This window comes from Trichomycterus rosablanca, chromosome 1, assembly GCF_030014385.1.
Source record: "Trichomycterus rosablanca isolate fTriRos1 chromosome 1, fTriRos1.hap1, whole genome shotgun sequence".
In the NCBI taxonomy this organism is placed as follows: Eukaryota; Metazoa; Chordata; class Actinopteri; order Siluriformes; family Trichomycteridae; genus Trichomycterus; species Trichomycterus rosablanca.
The window spans coordinates 82,269,639-82,288,503 of record NC_085988.1 but is presented as its reverse complement, the minus strand read 5'-3'; the positions used below and the strand labels follow the sequence as shown (position 1 = coordinate 82,288,503).

Below are 18,865 nucleotides of genomic sequence, written 5' to 3'. Positions count from 1 at the left end.
GCGAGTGTTTTATTTTTAGATATGTTTGTACCTTTTTAATATCTAATGTAATATAAAGAAATTCTTTTTATAATGTTTTACACTGATAATGTAAATAAATCCTAAAAACAACTTACAGTGATCACTTGGTAAAGGTGTGCAGGTGTGATGATTCCTATTTCTAGCTTTTATGTTGTATGTATAGTATGTACACTGATCAGTCATAACACCTCCTTGTTTCTACACTCACTGTCAATTTTATCAGCTTCACTTACCATATAAAAGCACTTTGTAGTTCTACAATTATTGACTGTAGTCCATAACTTTCATGCTGTTCTTCAGTGGTCAGGACCCCCACAGACCAGGTATTATTTGGGTGGTGGATGATTCTCAGCACTGCAGTGACACTGACATGGTGGTGGTGTGTTAGTGTGTGTTGTGCTGGTATGAGTGGATCAGACACAGCAGCGCTGATGGAGATTTTAAACACCTCACTGTCACTGCTGGACGGAGAATCGTCCACCAACTAAAAACAACAGCGCCCCGTGGGCAGCGTCCTGTGACCACTGATGAAGGTCTAGAAGATGACCGACTCAACAGCAGCAATAGATGAGCGATCGTCTCTGACTTTACATCTACAAGGTGGTGGCTACAAGGACAGTGAGTGGACACGGTATTTAAAAACTCCAGCATTGCTGCTGTGATTCCTCATAACTGATGCAGTTTTGACCTCTGCTGGCTGATCGACTGATCGGCACTGGACAGAGGGGGATAATGGGGATCAGTGCGTGACTCTCCACGTGCAAGACTGAGCCCCATATGAACTCATCTTGTGCAGGACAAGATGCAGCCGGCTACTGCACATGTGTGTTAGTCACGGCTCTCCTCAGTCAGAGTGGAAGTCAGCAACATGAAGAGTTTAATGACTACATTAAAAGGACAATTGGGATAAAATGCAAAAACAATGATCACATTTTAACAGTGATAAAGTACTTAGTTGTCCCATGGGTTATCAGTTTTAGCACTACCAGTCTCTCCCACATCAGTACAGGGGGGATTTTGGTCTACATCTAAAAATATCTGCCCTGGGTCTTTATAAAATCGGCTCTTCTAAGTAAACATCCATTACCACACAGACTTTGCCAAGAAGCCTCAAAAAAACAGCTGCATCAACTACAAATATCATCTTATTCTGGTGGGGAAGCATTAAAAAAGGCAACAGATGAGAAAACCTTGAAAAACTTCTTCTGCATTTATATCTGAAAAACAAAACTAAAGATCATTGAGCCGATGACACTTATTTACACAAATCTACAGTCTGAAACTTAATGACAGATTTAAATTGGGATTCATCTCTGAAAATGACAAGAGTTTTGGTCAAAATTGTAATTTAATGGGCTGATTATAAGAAGAAGGTGCTTTCATGTTGTGTTTGTGGTGGAAACCAGCTCACTCTAAGCTAAATAAAATTCTGTTATTTGGAGAAACACTTCACTGTGTTCCCTCACTTCTCCGACTTATAATTAAGTGATGTTTTTTGTGGTTAAAAATGTCGTCCTTTCATTAAAACGCTGGTGCTACTAATCATCTCACTTTGCTTACAAATCTCTCTCATCATCAAACCATCAAACCTCAAATCAAGGTTTTTCTCTCTGTTTCCCAAACAAGCTTTCAATTAGACACACACACAAGCACCACAAAACACTTCATAAAGACTCTTTAACTTTTAAAATCATTAATGGTTAAGTTAAAAGTAAACTAAGGGGTGTGCAAACGTTTGCATACGTTTGTACATTCACAGCAATATATTTTCTTGCTATTTTATTTATGCATTTTCTCTCTTTCCCCCCAATTTTAGCTTAGCCAATTTGTCTGATCAAGTCCACTAAGGGTATATTTGATTTGTATGTGAGGCTAGTTTTATGCACGGAGAGTCAAGCACCAAGCCTTGCGTTCCTCCACTTCTATACCAGCACCTCGGGCTACTAACCAGGGTCCTTACACAGCGTCGAAGACCCCACCCTCTTTTTAGTCTGATCATTTCTCACCCAGCAGACTAGTGGCCAATTTTGTCTCCTGCAGGCACTGCCAATTGTGCCCAGCCAACCTATAGCAATGTATTTAGTTTTTACAAGAACAGGCCACACCTTCAACAGTAGTGATTATAGGAGTGATTATAGGTGCATAACAATCACCCCAGTAGTTCCCTGTGAAAAGACTACACAGGGAATTCAGACATTTTAAGTGAGATTCCAAACCGTATGGAGTGAAACGTTTAGTTTGAAGGGAACTTAAGACTGTCTAGAACAGGGGTGTCAAACTCATTTTCACCGAGGGCCACATCTGCATTATGGTGGCCCTCAAAGGGCCGATTGTAACGTATCCTGCTGGGATTGCTCTCTGCCTTTTAAATCTTGGACAATTTGTTGTTTTTCTTGGAGGCTAAATTTTGTGTTTGGTGTCAAAATGTCAAATGTATACTGTATATTTATAATGTATATCTACATTTATATTGTACTCCTTTACCACAGATACGGCCTCACAACACAAGAGACGTACCAGTTTTTCTTCTTGAAGCACAAACTTGTTTTCACTTTTACATCTTTCATTAAATTTCCTCCTTCTGCTTCAATTTTCTCTTCTGGTACATTTTGGGATTATTTGTAAATATTTCTCAACATCACTTGTTAGAAAACTGCCTCAGTTAAACACTGATGTAGAAACACTGACATCTAGTGGCGAGATGCGGTCACTTTGCGGGTCACAAAATTGGCCTGTGCGCATGCGCGGAGCCGTGCATGCAGCTGGTTATAGTAGTTCCCGTTCGTGTTTTCTCTCGTTTTTCCTTCTAACTTTATTTATCTTTTTAATATTTTATTTATTTGATAAGGCAACTTAGTGAAGCTGTGCCCCTCTTCGCCTTGAAAATGCTTATTTCAATCTCCTGGTCCGCCGCTGCGCAGCAACATGGTCGCTTTGTTTACACCCGGAATCAGCTGATCGCGCTGAAGCCGGCTGGCATGGCGACCAGACCAACTAACATCCCCGAAGAGCTTTGGAGACGAACGCACAGGGGATGCAGAGGAGGAATAAAACAGTGCACGGGAAAAGCGAGGGCGAGAAGACGGAGGCTTATGGAGAAAAAAGGATATAAGCCGCGTCTCCCCGTCTCATCATGGGCAACATGAGATCGCTGGCTAATAAAATGGACGAGCTTACAGCATTAGCCAGGAGTCAGAGGGAGTACCGGGAGTGTAGTTTAATGTGCTTTTCGGAGACATGGCTACACCAGGACATTTCGGATGACAACGTTTCCATCGAGGGCTTTCAGACTATTCGGGCTGACCGGGACTGCACTAAGAGCGGTAAACGCAGGGGAAGGGGGCTCGCTGTGCTGGTTAATAATCGTTGGTGTAACCCTGGTCACATTACCATCAAGGAACATGTCTGTTGCCCGAACATTGAGCTGTTGGCTGTTGGACTCAGGCCATATTATCTACCACGAGAGTTCTCACGTTATTATTGTGGCTGTTTATGCCCCCCCCCTTTGCCAACCCGACGTCGGCGTGTGACATCATTCACTCAACCATAGCGCGTCTCCAAACTCAACACTCGAGTGCATTCATCGCAATATCAGGTGACTTCAACCATGTCACTATGGCCAAGATACTACCAAACTTCACTCAGTATGTGGACTGTCCTACCAGAGAAGAAAGAAAACTGGACCTGCTGTATGCTAATGTTAAGGATGCATACAGCTGTTCCCCTCTCCCCCCTCTGGGGGGGTCAGACCACAACTTGGTAAACTTTAGGTCCAACAATAACAGAGGAGCAGAGGGCAGCGTGGACAGGGCCAAAGAGCTAAATCTGTTCTTTAACAGATTTGAAACTACAAGCTCTGTCCTCCCCCGTCCTGATTCTTCTGCTGCTGATCCTCAGCAGCCCACTATACTCACCCTCCCTCCTCCTCCTGGTAGTCTGCCCCACTCCTGTGACTGCCCACCTCACACCTCCACCCCTCCCCCACCCGTCACCTCTACAGTGAGCCTCACTGCTGACCAGGTGAGAAAACAACTAAAGAGACTTGACACAAACAAGGCTGCAGGACCTGATGGGGTCCCCCCCGAGGGTGCTTAAAGCCTGTGCCACCCAGCTTTGTGGAGTACTACAATATGTTTTTAATATGAGCCTGAGTCTCCAGAGGGTCCCTGTGTTGTGGAAGACATCCTGCATTGTTCCTGTTCCAAAGACGCCGCAACCTAGTGACATTAAGGATTACAGGCCAGTGGCACTGACGTCCCACATCATGAAGACCATGGAGAGGCTCATCCTGGATCAGCTCCGGCCCATAGTCCAGTCACTTCTGGACCCCCTCCAGTTCGCCAATCAGCCCCGTCTGGGAGTAGAGGATGCCATCATCTACCTGCTCAACCGAGTCTACGCTCACCTGGACAAGCCAGCCAGCACTGTGAGGGTCATGTTTTTTGACTTCTCCAGTGCATTCAACACCATTCGGCCGGCTCTTCTGGGTGACAAGCTGACAGTGATGCAAGTAGACGCCCCCCTCGTGTCCTGGATTGTTGACTACCTAACTGGCAGACCACACTATGTACGCCTGTAGCACTGTGTGAGAGTGGTCAGCAACATTGGAGCTCCGGAGGGAACGGTCCTCTCTCCCTTTCTCTTTACCCTCTACACCACGGACTTCAGCTACTGCAAAGAGAACAGTCATCTACAGAAGTTTTCTGATGACTCTGCAATAGTTGGATGTATCAGAAGGGATGATGAGGATGAGTACAGGGCAACGGTGGAGGACTTTGTTGCATGGTGCGAGCTGAACCACCTGCAGCTTAATTTGACAAAGACAAAGGAACTGGTGGTGGACCTGAGGAGGGACAAGGCACCGGTGACCCCTGTATCCATCAGGGGGGTCAGTGTGGACATTGTGGAGGATTACAAATATCTGGGAGTGCACATTGACAATAAACTGGAATGGGCTAAGAACACTGACGCCCTCTACAGGAAGGGTCAAAGTCGTCTCTATTTTTTGAGGCTCCTGAGGTCCTTCAACATCTGCCGGACTATGCTCAAGATCTTCTATGAGTCTGTGGTAGCGAGTGCTATTCTCTATGCTGTTGCATGCAGGTGAAGCAGGCTGAGGGTGGCAGATGCCAACAAACTTGACAAATTGATCTGCATGCAGATCTTGTTATCTGAGAGCAGCAAACAGTACAAGTGGGATTGTGGATTTTGCAGCGTTGCTGGACGTTCACTGGTTACTTTTACATCAGTGGTAGTTTTTAACAAAGATGAATGAAACATTCGACATATTCGACTATGTCAAAAGTTTCATTAATCTTTGTTAAAAACTACCACTGATGTAAAAGCAACCAGTGAACGTCCAGCAACGCTGCAAAATCCACTAGAAAACCAAATTTAGCTTGGTAATTTTTATATAGCTAATTACGAGCAATACAACACAACGTAAACACAACACAGACCTGCTGTACGTCCATAAATCACATTTATCAATATGATACACAGCTGCACTTCATTAGTTTGCTGTCAACACGATTATCTGTTGTTTACATAATGACATTGCAGGGCGTTTCAGTTGAAGGGATTTCACCAACTAAAATTCCTTTAGCTGATATCATATGATTAGCATGTAGGAAATACAAGGGCACTGTGTAGGGACCCTGGGGAATGGAGTCCAGCTAATGAGACAGTAAGGGTTACAGACTGGAGTTTTTGGGTGGCTCCCTCATTGTGCATGCCAGACAAACCCACCCCGTTACCCTTTATTTTTTTAAATTTAGGAAATCAAGCATAAGAACATGAAGAGCTATGGAGAAATGAGGTGTTGGTGAGTGTGAGGATCCATCAAGAAGAGAAGGAGTCAGTTAAGAGTTGGTAGGAGTTTCTCCATGACTCCATGAATGGTGTTGAAGGTTTAGTATAATCATTGGACTTTGTGGCATGTTTCTGAATGTGTTTAACTTCACTTTTTACAAAAGTAGATGGAACAGTGGTTGCTTGACAAGATCTGGAAGAAATCTGACTGTCTTTAAGTTAGAAACAAACTTGTTTGAACCTAAATGAAAGGCCTGTAATTAGGTAAAACATGACAGTTCCCATTCCCTTCTCTGACTGTTCTTGTAATTAAATGCTTCAAAGTGAAGTTTTTGTGCTTTAAAATCTTCTTTAATGAAAGCTCCGGTGCTACTAATCATCTCACCTTGCTTACAAATCTCTCTCCCCACCAAAACATAGACTCTCAAAACCAGCGTTCTTCTCTCAACCGAGCACTGCTGGGATCTTTCTGTGTGAAGAGCACAGAAAAGTGCATTTCACAACTACTCATACACCCCCTCTGACCCAAATACCTGATTGTACACACACACACACACACCACAAAGCACCTCATGAGCTCCGGACCAGTCCTAAAAAAACAAACCCAAGATAAAACGTCTGGTTTTTGGAGTCCTGGGAAGTTAATAATTTGCCACCTTGCTTGGATGATCTTGTAGGATCATGATTGTTGTAACTTGGATGGTGAGGAATACAGACCGAGACTCATCACCAAACTGACTCTGGTCCTAGGTGCAGAAGCTGGACATTATCAAGAAGGGAGGCTATTAAATGGATTTAAATATTTAAATATCTCAAAAAAGGTAAAATGTTGTCAAATAAGAATATACACAACAGGAACTGTAGAAAAAAACTAAGAAGATCACTGCCAGTTGGGCAGGGCAGTTGTAGCCTAGCGGTTAAGGTACTGGACTAGTAAGCAGAAGGTCACTGGTTCAAACCCCACCACTGCCAGGTTGCCACTGTTGTGCCCTTGAGCAAGGCCCTTAACCCTCAATTGCTCAGGCTGTATAATATAAGTTGTTGCATGGATAAAAGCATCTGCTAAATGCTGAAAATGTAAATATTGGCCTTTGATACATGGCTGTAAAGCGTTATAGTCAAATGCTCCACTGTGTTCTACTAGTAGAGAAATAATGACACTGATGTTCCAGCAACTTATAATTGATGCTAGACTTGTTTCTTGGTGCTTATTTAATAATATCTGATCAGCCAGAGAGAGGGAGTGTCCCAAACCTCCTGTTTTTCAGAATTCACCAAGCTAATCATATGATCCACCTACACAGATGTTAACCAAAGACAAGCAAAGGCTCTAAGCAGTTTCTCCACACCATGATCATGTCAAGTCAATTCGAAATGATTTGTATAGCACTTTTTACAACAGACATCTTAAAGCAACTTTACAACATCCAGAATCGACCGGCAGACTAAAAACCTGTGAGCAAACCACGACGACAGTGGCAAGGAAAAACTACCTTAAATATACAAGATGAAACCTTGAGGTGAGGAGGATGGGTCCTCTTCATCTCACGCCTACTATGGACCCTTATTTTTCACAATTAGCAAAAAGTATATGGACACTCCAACCTAATTATTGAGTAGAACTGTCAATAGTAGACGTGGTACGATTAGTTTGTGGTTTTTACTTGATTAGCCTGGTGAATCCTGACAGGAGGTTTGGGATGTACCCTCTCTTGATTCATATAGAAAGTCTCAGCATGTATGGGCAAGGACGGATTAAGGATAGTCTGGGCCCCTGGGCAAAGAGTTGCCCAGGCCCCCCCCTCCAAAAACATAAATAAATGAATACATTAAACAACCTGTCAATAACTAACCCTAACACAAGAATCTATTTTATATAAGTTTCTTTCTACCCTTCTTTCTTGCAAAGTCATCCACTAATTCATCAAAATTAAGCTGTCTGACCAAATCTGATTCAATGGCCAGAAGTGACAGTGAGTTCAGGCGGTTTTGGCGCATCCTAATCCTGAATGAAATATGAAATATGGTAGCTTGCCTGGCAATTTGTAGGTCCCTAGAAAGTCAAGGAGATCAAGGGCCCTCTAATGGTATGCCCTGCTCTTCTCTAGGGCCCCCTGGTAGGGGCTCTCATAACCAGGGCCCTCTAAAAATATGCCCCCCTCTTTCCTAGGACCCCTAATAGCCAGAAGTCGAAGTCAGAGCAGTGCCACAACGCCTCATCCATTTTCATAAGGGGCCCAAAAGCATGGCTAGGGCCCCCAAAAGCATGGCTAGGGCCCAAAAGCATGGCTAGGGGCCCCAAAAGCATGGCTAGGGGCCCCAAAAGCATGGCTAGGGCCCCCAAGAAGCCCTGGGGTCAAAGTCCCTAATAGTCAGAGGATGCTTAAAATGGAGGGACCTCGTAAATAAAAATATATTGTATCATAAATGTTGATAGGCATCGCAAAATGTTTTGGGCCAGGGCCCCCCCGGGGCCCCCTGACCTCAAGGGTCCCTGGGCGCTGGCCCCACTGGCCCGGTCAGTAATCCAGCCATGTGTATGGGGGATTGTGCTACACTCTCCATGTTCCTCTGCTATTTGTGTCAGTACCTCATCCAGAGGGTTTGGTTTTATAGCAGATGTGAGCTGACGCCCCTATCAAATGTCTAGTGTGTCTTGATTCGCCAGTTAGGAGAAAGAAAGCTAGACCATTTGAACCAGGATCTCAGAGGTGCTATCAGCTGGCTGGACGTATACACAGACATGCTTGACTGTGTCTTAGTGGCATGGTTGGAGCCCTGTGATGGATTGGTGACCTGCCCAGGGTTTCACAGTGAAACAGTTGATGAAAGCAGTTGATAAAATAAATAAAAATGAAATAAATAATCTGTGTAATAAGGTAGCTCAGTGGTTAGGGTACTGGACTGGAGACCCAAAAACAACTGACAACTATTAAACAATAAATCAACACACATCAGTTCTGGGACAATTGGGACAAATTAAAACAAAGAGAACGTGAAAAATTGGCCATTCAGGATAGCAGGGATATCTGGACAACCTATTTCCAAACACTCTTTAAAAACGTAGAATTAGCCTCACCCAATTCTTCTTCAAATTTAACATCATCATCCCCAACTTCAACTCCCTCCCAGACCCCGACAAACTGCCCCACCTACTGGTGGAGCACAGTGAGAGCTGCACACTAGCAGAACTCTACACACACACACACACACACACACACCTGCCACCAGGTGAGGGACAGTGGGTGACCATGTCTCTCTCTCTCTCACACACACACATATGCATGCACGCACACAACAAATTTTTATTACTACCGAATAACTGTTAATGTTACAATTTTTATTGTTATTATTTGCAATGTTTTTATTATTATTTTATTCTATTTAAATTTTTGCATCTGTAACTGTTTTGTATATATTTGTTCTTTTTTATTGTTATTTTTCTTTTCTCTGTAACTGAGCTTTGGCAATACAAATGTCCTTATTTGGCATACCAATAAAGCTTCCTTTGAGTTTCATCACAAGGTTGAGAGTTTGAGCCCCACATCCAGAGCCAGATTGCCGCTGTTGGGTCTTTTAAGCAAGGCGCTTAACCCTCTACTGCTTTGATTGTATACAGTCACAATTCTAAGTTGCTTTGGATAAAAGCGCCGGCTAAATGCCACAAATGTAAATGTAGGTGAAAAGTTGAATCTTAAAACAAAGGAAATACATAAAAATAGGAATGCCTTAGTTTTCATTTGTTCCCCCTTTTTTGCTGTAATGGAAGAATCCTCAATGGTTGTTTTATTAACAGCACAGTTCCGCTCTTATGTAACATTCAGTTTTGGTCACTTAATTTCATCGCTTTATCATTCACAGATGCAGAAATGAAGGTCAAAGTTGACTGCAAGTGGTTTTCTCCATAACATCAGCGCCTGGAAACATGTTCCAAATGTCAGAATAAATAGAAGATTTGTGAGGGACTGGAAAAAGACCAGGAGAGGAGGAGGACGCCCAGAGGGGACGAGCGGAGGAGAACAAAGAGAGCGAGACCCCTTGAATGTCGCTCGTGGAATGGAATGGGAATCTGTGTCGCTCTGGGTCAATTCCATGAGTCATGCTGTCACACACACATACACACACACACACACACACACACACACACAGTGTGGGAGGATTGAGTGTTCACATGAAAAGTGGCTTTGTGATTTAACCCGCATTCACAAATACACAATACAACTATTCAAACAAACAAAAAACACACAGTACAGTAATACAGAAATAAACATAAAATAAAATCCGCCACTCTGGTGGGAGATCTAGGGTCCTAGGGTCCTCAGCAGTGGAGGGAAGGGGGCTGCAATGGATTGGCATTCTGTTTAGTGTGTGTTAGTGCATGGCACCCAGTGATTCCAGGGAAACCGGGCACACCGTGACCCTAATCAGAATAAAATGAAATAGAATGCCCTTATTTGTCATATATACTGTACATATACAGTTGTACAGTACAACAAAATTCTTTCTTTGCATATCCCAGCTTGTTTGGAAGCTGGGATCAGAGTGCAGGGTCAGCCATGGTACTGCGCTTCTGGAGAGGGTTAAGGGCCTTGCTCAAGGGCCCAACAGTGGCTGCATGGCAGAGCTAGGATTCGAAGGCTCAACCTTTCAGTTGATAGCCCAAAGCCCTACCCACTAGGTTACCACTGTCCTGGTATATGAATAAACTACAACCATCAGCTGTACAGTACACAGACTTTAACATAGTATAACATAACATGAGGGTCATATACCAACATTGGCTTGATCCTTGCCTCCGGTCAGCTTCTGTAAGGAGTTTTGCATGTTTTCTCTGTGTTTAGATTTTTCAGCTACACCCATGTAACAAGTGTTAAAAATTACTTTGAACTTTGAGCTTTGAACTTTGTCCCCTTTAATATGTCAGTGTTTCAGTAGATAAGAGCCAGAGCGACATGGTTTAGTGTGAAGAAACTGTCTGTAGAGAGCACTGACCTCAAACTTAGCTGCAAAAGGGGGACAAATGTCTGAGTATGTGTGTGTGTGTGTGTGTGTGTCCATATTATGTCTTTGGTTTTGGACTTGGATGCTCGTGGTTAAGTGTTTACATACGTTTGGCAGAGGAGAACCATCAGTGCCCTCTAGGCCCTCAAAGAAGGTCTATGATATTCTAAAAATAATAAAATATATAATTATATAATATAGTAAATGATTTTATTTAATCTGCTCATAATTTGGAAATCAACATTTAAACAAATATAAAAAAATCTTTCATACCTGCCTATTCAATTTGTGTTCGAATGTAAAGGGTTACATATAAGAAACCACTTTGTCGCCCTCTGTTGGCACTAGACAGATTTATAGGTCAAAGCAATTCAATTCAGGACCAATTTAAACTGAAAGTAAAACTGACCAATCATATCTCCTTTCTAAATGAATGGGCTTTGGAATCACTAACTGTATGACAAGTTCCACCCGCTGTGCCAGCTGTAATAATGTTTGTCTGCAGAGCAGTGTGGGTGTCATTGTGATGTTATGAACTCCAGCTCAAAATGGAACTTCCATTCCATTCGTTCCATTTCTACGAGTGCTTTGGAAAACTATTTTCACTTAACACAGTCTGTCACATGAAGAAATTGCCAAACATCAATTCAGTGCAGAAACGCTGCTGAGTTCTCCTGGCCTGAGCTCATCTCAGATGGACTGAAAGACCATGTGAACATGTGCTGTGGTCAGCAAGGATGGATTAAGGATAGTCTGGGCCCCTGGGCAAAGAGTTCATTCATTTTCCAGGGGCCCAAAAGCATGGCTAGGGCCCCCAAAAGCATGGCTAGTGCCCCCAAAAGCATGGCTAGGGCCCAAAAGCATGGCTAGGGGCCCCAAAAGCATGGCTAGGGCCCCCAAGAGGCCCTGGGGTCAAAGTCCTTAATAGTCAGAGGATCCTTAAAATGGAGGGCCCTCGGAAATAAAAATGTATTGTATCATAAATGTTGATAGGCATTGCAAAATGTTTTGGGCCAGGGCCTCCCCGGGGCCCCCTGACCTCAAGGGCCCCTGGGCGCTGGCCCCACTGGCCCGGTCAGTAATCCAGCCATGGTGGTCAGATAAGGACACGTTTCAGCTTGTTTTCTGAAAAAAAAAAGCGGATGTAGGGTTATCCGTGCCAAAGACGAAAAGGACCATTCAGACTGTAAACAACCAAATGTACAAAAGGCAAAATCTGTCATGGTATGGGGGTGCTAATCCACCTACTGCATGTTGTTGGTTGGTGAAAAAGACCAACATACACAGAAAAAATACACATGAACACTAGAAGTAAGTGGAATACACCATGCATCTAGCCCAACTTCTATCCTATGTTTTCCTCATTCATGGCGGGTTGTGGGTGAGATTCCTTCTGATTGTATAGATCAGATATGGATAAGGAATAGAGAGAAACAAAGGAAAGGGGGTGGAATAAGTTCCCCGTTTGTTCTCAGGACAAAATACGTCATGTCCTGGATGAGAATATGATCCTCTATAACAGCTATTAGACTCAGCAGCTACGATCTCTATGTTTTTCCTCCAGACTGTTTTTACTGCCTTAAAAGTATCATAAAATTTCTCTTTTATTCACTGCCTATATTCATCATCTTCTTCTGTTGTTTAATCTAGCAGGTTATACTCAAATCCAGGAGTTTTGATACAACACCAGTTATTGTACAAATAACATACTATAAACACACAGATATACCAGTTACTATATTCATTGAAAAATGTGCATAATTTCATGGACTTAATTTCAAAATTCACAGATTTCACAGATTAAAGAAAAGAGCCACATTTCACGGCAGTCATTAAATTCTACTCATGAATGATAGAATAAATTGAAGCAACAAACTTAGTAACATGAGGTTACATGTGTTACGTGAGTTAGTATATACAGTATATATATATAACCATCACTAAATCAGAATGTACAGCACTGGGGACATGGGAAAACCTCTGGTATCTAAGAGATAAAGACAGTATATATACAGTCATTTTATTTTGTGTTTAGTATTTAAAAGTGTTAATTATTTCAGTAAGATGTTTAGAAATTGTATTGTTTAAAATGTACTTTACAATAAATACAATGATCAGTACTGGGGACACAAAAGGCACCGAATTGTAGGAATGACCCAAAAGCTTTGCTGCTTTGCTCTATTCGAATTCACAATGCACACAGCGCCCCCTGCAGCACGTGACTGGAAACACTGATGACGTCTCTTCACTGGTGGCCCTTTAAACAGGGCTCCTACTGTGACGTCACTAACGTTCTAAACTTCTATGTAAGGTTTCAGGATCACACTAAAAAGCCTCTCACACACACACACACACACACACTCACTCTGTCAGACGCATCGAACGCTCGTGACCGTTTCACTGTTTCTTTGCGCTGATTGACAATCATTTCGTGCACAAGCATGAACAAGGGAGAAGAAGACTGCTACTTCTTCTACAATGCCGTGTGCAACAAGGTAAGATGGTATTTAAAAGCACTCACACACACACACACAGTATCAGGTGAATTTTTTAACATCATCATCATTATTATTCCCCTCTCCCCCTATTTAAACACAAGGGCGACCGGTGCCCTTTCCGGCATCGCAAGGCCGCCGTAGGGAGCAGGACCGTATGCAGCCTCTGGCGGGAGAACCGCTGCTTCCGCAAAGCCTGCAAGTTCCGGCACACTGAACTAAACGTAAGTTACACACCAGTGACCCAACTAATCCGAAAGCCGGTTTGAAACCCTCAGCTGACTTCTCTATCCAACGTTCTCTATCCAGGACGACCGCAAAGACACCTACTGCCACTTTGAGACCCGGCCGAACGGCTTCCTCAGGGTGGACTGCAGATTCTATCACGTGATGCCACGTGCCATCGACGGACTGCACTTGCCGGCCGATAAAGGTACAAGACCCACACTTTCATTTGACGGTCTCGGGTACAAGACGAACAAAGCCTTCGTCGTTTCCTGCTGCCCTGGGACCCGACATTTAAAGGGCCCTAACAAGTGCTTAACCCCCATCCTTGTCCCACAGGACCGGTTCCAAAAGGACGCTGTGGCGTCAAGGCTCGCCAGCAAAAGAGCATCACCACCAGCAGCCGACCCACTTCCAAGAAGAACAGAGACGGTAAAAAGTGACGCTTACATTTCAGTTCTGAATCATTTAGTTTTGAATCTATTATGTGAGGCCCGAGTCCGACGTGGCGATGACGCCCGCCCCGGTGACGTGCGGCCGAAAGAGGAAAGCTGCAGCCACATCCGCACCACTGTCCAAGCTCTTTGAGGTCAGGTGCCTGGAGGCTAAAGTGAGTCGAGCTGTCGCCGGGTTAAAACTCCCTCCAGGCCGCTGTAGTGAAGCCTTTGCTAAACGTCCCGTATCGGCGTCTGCGGGCAAATTCGCTGGAAAACGGGACGAAGCTTCTTGTGCAACAGAACAGTCCCCGGTCTCCTCTACCAGGTAAGAACTATTTTTTGCTGTGCTAAAGCCGTTCCTAACTAGCGCTACCGTACGTCTCACACAGATGAGATCAAAACCGAGAGGAGGGTCCTGGCTAAGATGGTGCTGAAGGCCACTAACGAAGCGGCCGGTAAAAACAAGTTCTTACACTTTACGACCAGGTATTTTTTGCAAACACGTTGGCTGTGGCCTTGTAGAGCTCATGGCGATATGTCGTTGCGTCCACGCCCTCCGTTACAGAATCGACTGCAGACGTGGAAAAGAGCCACAAGCGCAGGGCCGTCTCTCCTGACCCAGAGGATGGCAAGAGACCACAGAAGCGGGCCAAGGCCTGCGGGAGAAAGACGGCGGAAGGAAAAGGTACGGTCAAGGGTTTGCTGCTCGAGGAGTGGTTTCACATCAGAGCGTCACTGTTTAGTTACACAACGTAATTTTGTGCTTTTCAGCGAGGCCCGAGTCCGACGTGGCGACGACGCCCGCCCCGGTGACGTGCGGCCGGAAAAGGAAAGCTGCAGCCACATCCGCACCATCGTCCAAGCGCTTTAAGGCCAGATGCCTGGAGGCTAAAGTGAGTCGAGCTGTCACCGGGTTAAAACTCCCTCCAGTAAAACTAAATCAATCGTGTAACGATCCTAATGATCCTGATTCTCTCCCTCTCTCTCTCTCTCTCTCTCTCTCTCTCTCTCTCTCTCTCTCTCTCGTGATGGTTCTGCAGATGGAGGCTCTGGTGCGCCAGTTTGAGGCGCTGTCTCTCGGCCCGTAGCCAGAGCACGGCCGGTAACTATCTGAACATTTTCCGCGTCTGCTGTTTTCAAATTCACTACCTGAGAAAGAGGTTCGAAACTACCGGCTCATCTCCTGACAGTTCCCTTACGTCTCCGCGTTATGTTCCAGGTGGCTCCATGAGAGATCAGGAGAGAAGACGACGCACGTCCACCCTTCAGCCCCACCGCCTCGATGTGTGAAGCAATAAAGCACTTTATAAACACAGTCTGAAATGTATCTGCATCTGTTGGCTGGTGCCTGTAGATTTCTACGGCCGTGTCCACACGGTCAGACGTTTCGGTCGGACACTCGTCGTCGGGTGTTTGTATCGTGGGTTTGCAAAAGGTCCGTGTACCTTTGGTCATTTATTTTTCAATTCAAATCCCAAAATTGAAAAACAAGAAAATTGGGCGTTTTTCATTCAAAAAAACAATACTGAAAAACAAGAAAATGAGGCGTTATTCGTTTCAAGATCAAAAATCAAATAACAAACAAGCAGAAATTGAAAAACGGGTCGTATTTTAATTTTCTGAAATCAACATTTTCTATCAGTTCAACCGGAAATAAACGTATTTGCTTCATATAGACATTGGAAATCAAACACAAGTGTTGAGAAGACAGAGCAAACAGTAATAATAACGTTACTGGTCTGCTGTACTTTTTCCCTGCCCTGGTAATTTACACTAGAACTATTTTTCCTAAAAAAAACGGCTGTTCGAAGAAAAAGAATGCTGTTTACTAACGTCTCACCGTCGTCACAAAATTTACATTCATTTTTTTTTACTGTATGGGACTCAATTCTGTAATACGTACATAACTAATCGTACACATCACTGTGTAACTACTACATTTAATGCATTTTATTCAGTGTCTTCTTCATGCATATTTAAGAAATAGTTTTAACTAAAAACTAACTAAATAACGCCCCGTTTTCCCATTATTCAATATTGTTTTTTGAAACGAAAAATGAAAAACGGCTTGTTTTCTTGTTTTTTAACTTTGGGATTTAAAGTGAAAAACGAATGACCAAAGGTACACTGACCGTACACGGACCGCAAAACATGACTTGTTTTGATTACAGAAATGAAAACGACACACAGAGAACAGAAACACACATTTTATACTTTATTTGTTTCCATATACAATATATAACATCAGCAGGAAACAAAATATTTCTAAAAAACATCCAACATGGCATACAGTTCATTTCTCAATAAGATGTTATCACATCCCCAAGTTTAAGGATAAAGAAAACAGTGCCTTTTCCAAATGTGCAAACTTCAATTTTGTGCAATATGTCACCACCTGTTTTGCTTTTGCTCTACTAAATCCCCCAAGACCAAGACCACACACTGCGAGTCTGTGCACATGTCCAAGACTTCCAAACACCAGGACTATCAGTTGACATCTAAATCCTAAATTTTCGATGATATTAACTAGTGTTTGGTACTTTATCATTTTTGAAGTATAGGACTCCTCCAGATACAAATCAAATGCATATGAAATTTGTTGTAGTTCTGAATAGGTGAGCTGCCGTAGTTGTTGTTTACGGATCTTCCCGCTCTGTATAGCTTGTTTAAAAGCCACTTTTAGTGATGTAATAAGGCACATAGTGAGCACAAACATGTAGAAACTCATGCTAGACGTTTTCTCTACTTTATCGACGGCAGTTACGACGGGTGCGTTATGATGTTTCCTAGTGTAAGCGTGCTGCTACATGGGGGCAGCCATCTTGACACACACACACACCAAAAATAAATAAATGAATAAATAAGCTACTTGATATCAGCTGTCCAAGAAACTGAGAACCTGAGAACACCGGCCTCGTTCTGGACGTCCGACTTAAAGCAGGGTACTCGACCCAAGCCTATCAAACATGCGCTGCCAGTGAGGGGTGCTTGGACAGGCATTACCCACCTAGACTCTGTTTCTGCCCCTTTCAAATAAAAAAAAGCACAACGCGAGCAGAGGCTGTTTTATTTATTTATTTTTGTGGTCTTTAAATTTAAGGCTGTTTTTTTTGTGGTCTTTAAATTTAAGGCTGTTTTTTGTGGTCTTTAAATTTAAGGCTGTTTTTTTTTGTGGTCTTCAAATTTAAGGCTGTTTTTTTTGTGGTCTTTAAACTTGAGGCTCTTCTTTTTGTGGTCTTTAAAGTTGTCTGTAAACTTGAGGCTGTTCCAAGACGTTCGACTTGAACAAAACAGATGATCTCTGCTGGCCAAGTAGCCCAATCCACTACTTCACCCAGATTCATTCATTTTTCCTACTTGTTTTTACCCTTGCTCCGACGAATCTTTTTTGTCGAGAGGCCCTGAAGAAGCAGTCGGAGAATCCAGAAAGTACTCTTCAAAAACACTTTATTAAGTGAAAAAAATTATCTGTGAATATATGTCAGAGCTAAGCCGATCGGCGTTCCTTTTCTCCTGCAATCCAGATGATCGCCAGCCAAAAAGGACCCCTTGCGTCTGAGCGCGCGGTTTTTTAAACTAAGCTAGGCTCCTCCTCCTTCACTGCTGGTGGAGCCAATGAAATGTGCTAAGAAAGCCCAGGGCTCCGCCCCTCCCCCCTTACGGCAGACATCTGGAGGGTCCCTAACAAGGGATCACGGTAGGCGCCATTTTGAATGCACCTACCAGACAAAGAGCCACATGGGGAAATGCCGTACAACTTCTCACATTGAATTTACGTTTTTTTATGTTCCGAAAATCCTAACACCCTACATATCAGCGCACAAACTTTGATCGCTCGCTTCTTGCTGACGTGCAATTTTGTACATGGTATCGTTAAACCCGTCGTCACTTCTCGCGTTTGTTTTCATGACAAAACATAGTTTGGTGACCAGACAGACTCGTCTGTGATTCCTCCTGGTGATAGATAGTGTAGTGTGTGACCCCCTATAGCCAATCAGTCGTGTAGTGTAAAAACCACAATGACTTAAAACACTCCCAATTACAAATGATCCACTTGTGTAGTGTGAACTGTACAGCCATATGAACACCTTAAAAGTGGTGTTGTGTAAACTTAGCATTAGTTTCCAGAAGGTGGATCCTCCTTATATACCATATCATGACACCCACACCTGCTACCAGTTCACCTGCTTATTGTGGAAAGTTAAACATGGAAAATGGTTCTAAAATGATTATTTTATTTTCACTCGTCTCTGTCCAGACTTTGTTTGAAGGTGTTGCAGGTATCAAATTCAAAACGTTGTTCAGTAAAAACATTGTGAAAACGGTGTGTGTGTGTGTGTGTGTGTGTGTGTGTGTGTGTGTAAAGAACCTATCGGTGAAGAATCATGATGCACAGTACCCTCTAGTGGTAGTAACGCAAATACATCAAGTAATCTGTACTTCACCATAATTGACTGAAGCTGACGACCTCTGTGATGGACTGGTGACTTGTCCAGGTTTGGTTTGCGCCTTTCGTGCAGTGAATCAGACCCACCGCGACCCTGAATAGGATAAAGCCGGTGACTTCTTAGCGGTCATACAATTAAGGCTATTTTGACTGCACTCTGCTGCACTCTGTACCTTGACCAATGAGTATTACAATGGTCTTACAAAAGTCTTTTTGCAAATAAAAAATGTCACTTTAGGCAATTTCTAAGCAACTTTAGGAATAAAGGGCAGTTGTAGCCTAGCGGTTAAGGTACTGGACTAGTAATCAGAAGGTCGCTGGTTCAAGCCTCATCACTGCCAGGTTACTGCTGTTGGGCCCTTGAGCAAGACCCTTAAACCTCAATTGTTTAGACTGTATACTGTCACAGTACTGTCAGTCACTGGATA

General features: G+C 43.4%; 1 protein-coding gene across 2 annotated transcripts; it reads left to right on the top strand.

The window, feature by feature from the left end:
* The first annotated feature begins 13,045 nt into the window (after positions 1 to 13,045).
* LOC134325099 (zinc finger CCCH domain-containing protein 11A-like) lies at positions 13,046 to 15,305 on the top strand. 2 transcript variants are annotated; one of them, XM_063007151.1, is made up of 9 exons: positions 13,049 to 13,328; positions 13,433 to 13,552; positions 13,638 to 13,761; positions 13,893 to 13,985; positions 14,380 to 14,445; positions 14,556 to 14,675; positions 14,762 to 14,883; positions 15,031 to 15,092; positions 15,210 to 15,305. In XM_063007151.1, the coding sequence occupies exons 1-8, from the start codon at positions 13,275 to 13,277 to the stop codon at positions 15,076 to 15,078; spliced, it is 747 nt and encodes a 248-aa protein (XP_062863221.1). In that variant the 5' UTR covers positions 13,049 to 13,274; the 3' UTR covers positions 15,079 to 15,092; positions 15,210 to 15,305. The 2 variants fall into 2 exon arrangements, with proteins under 2 accessions (XP_062863230.1, XP_062863221.1); XM_063007160.1 differs by lacking the exon at positions 14,380 to 14,445 and having other exon boundaries at positions 13,046 to 13,328; positions 15,031 to 15,305.
* The last annotated feature ends 3,560 nt before the right edge of the window (positions 15,306 to 18,865 follow it).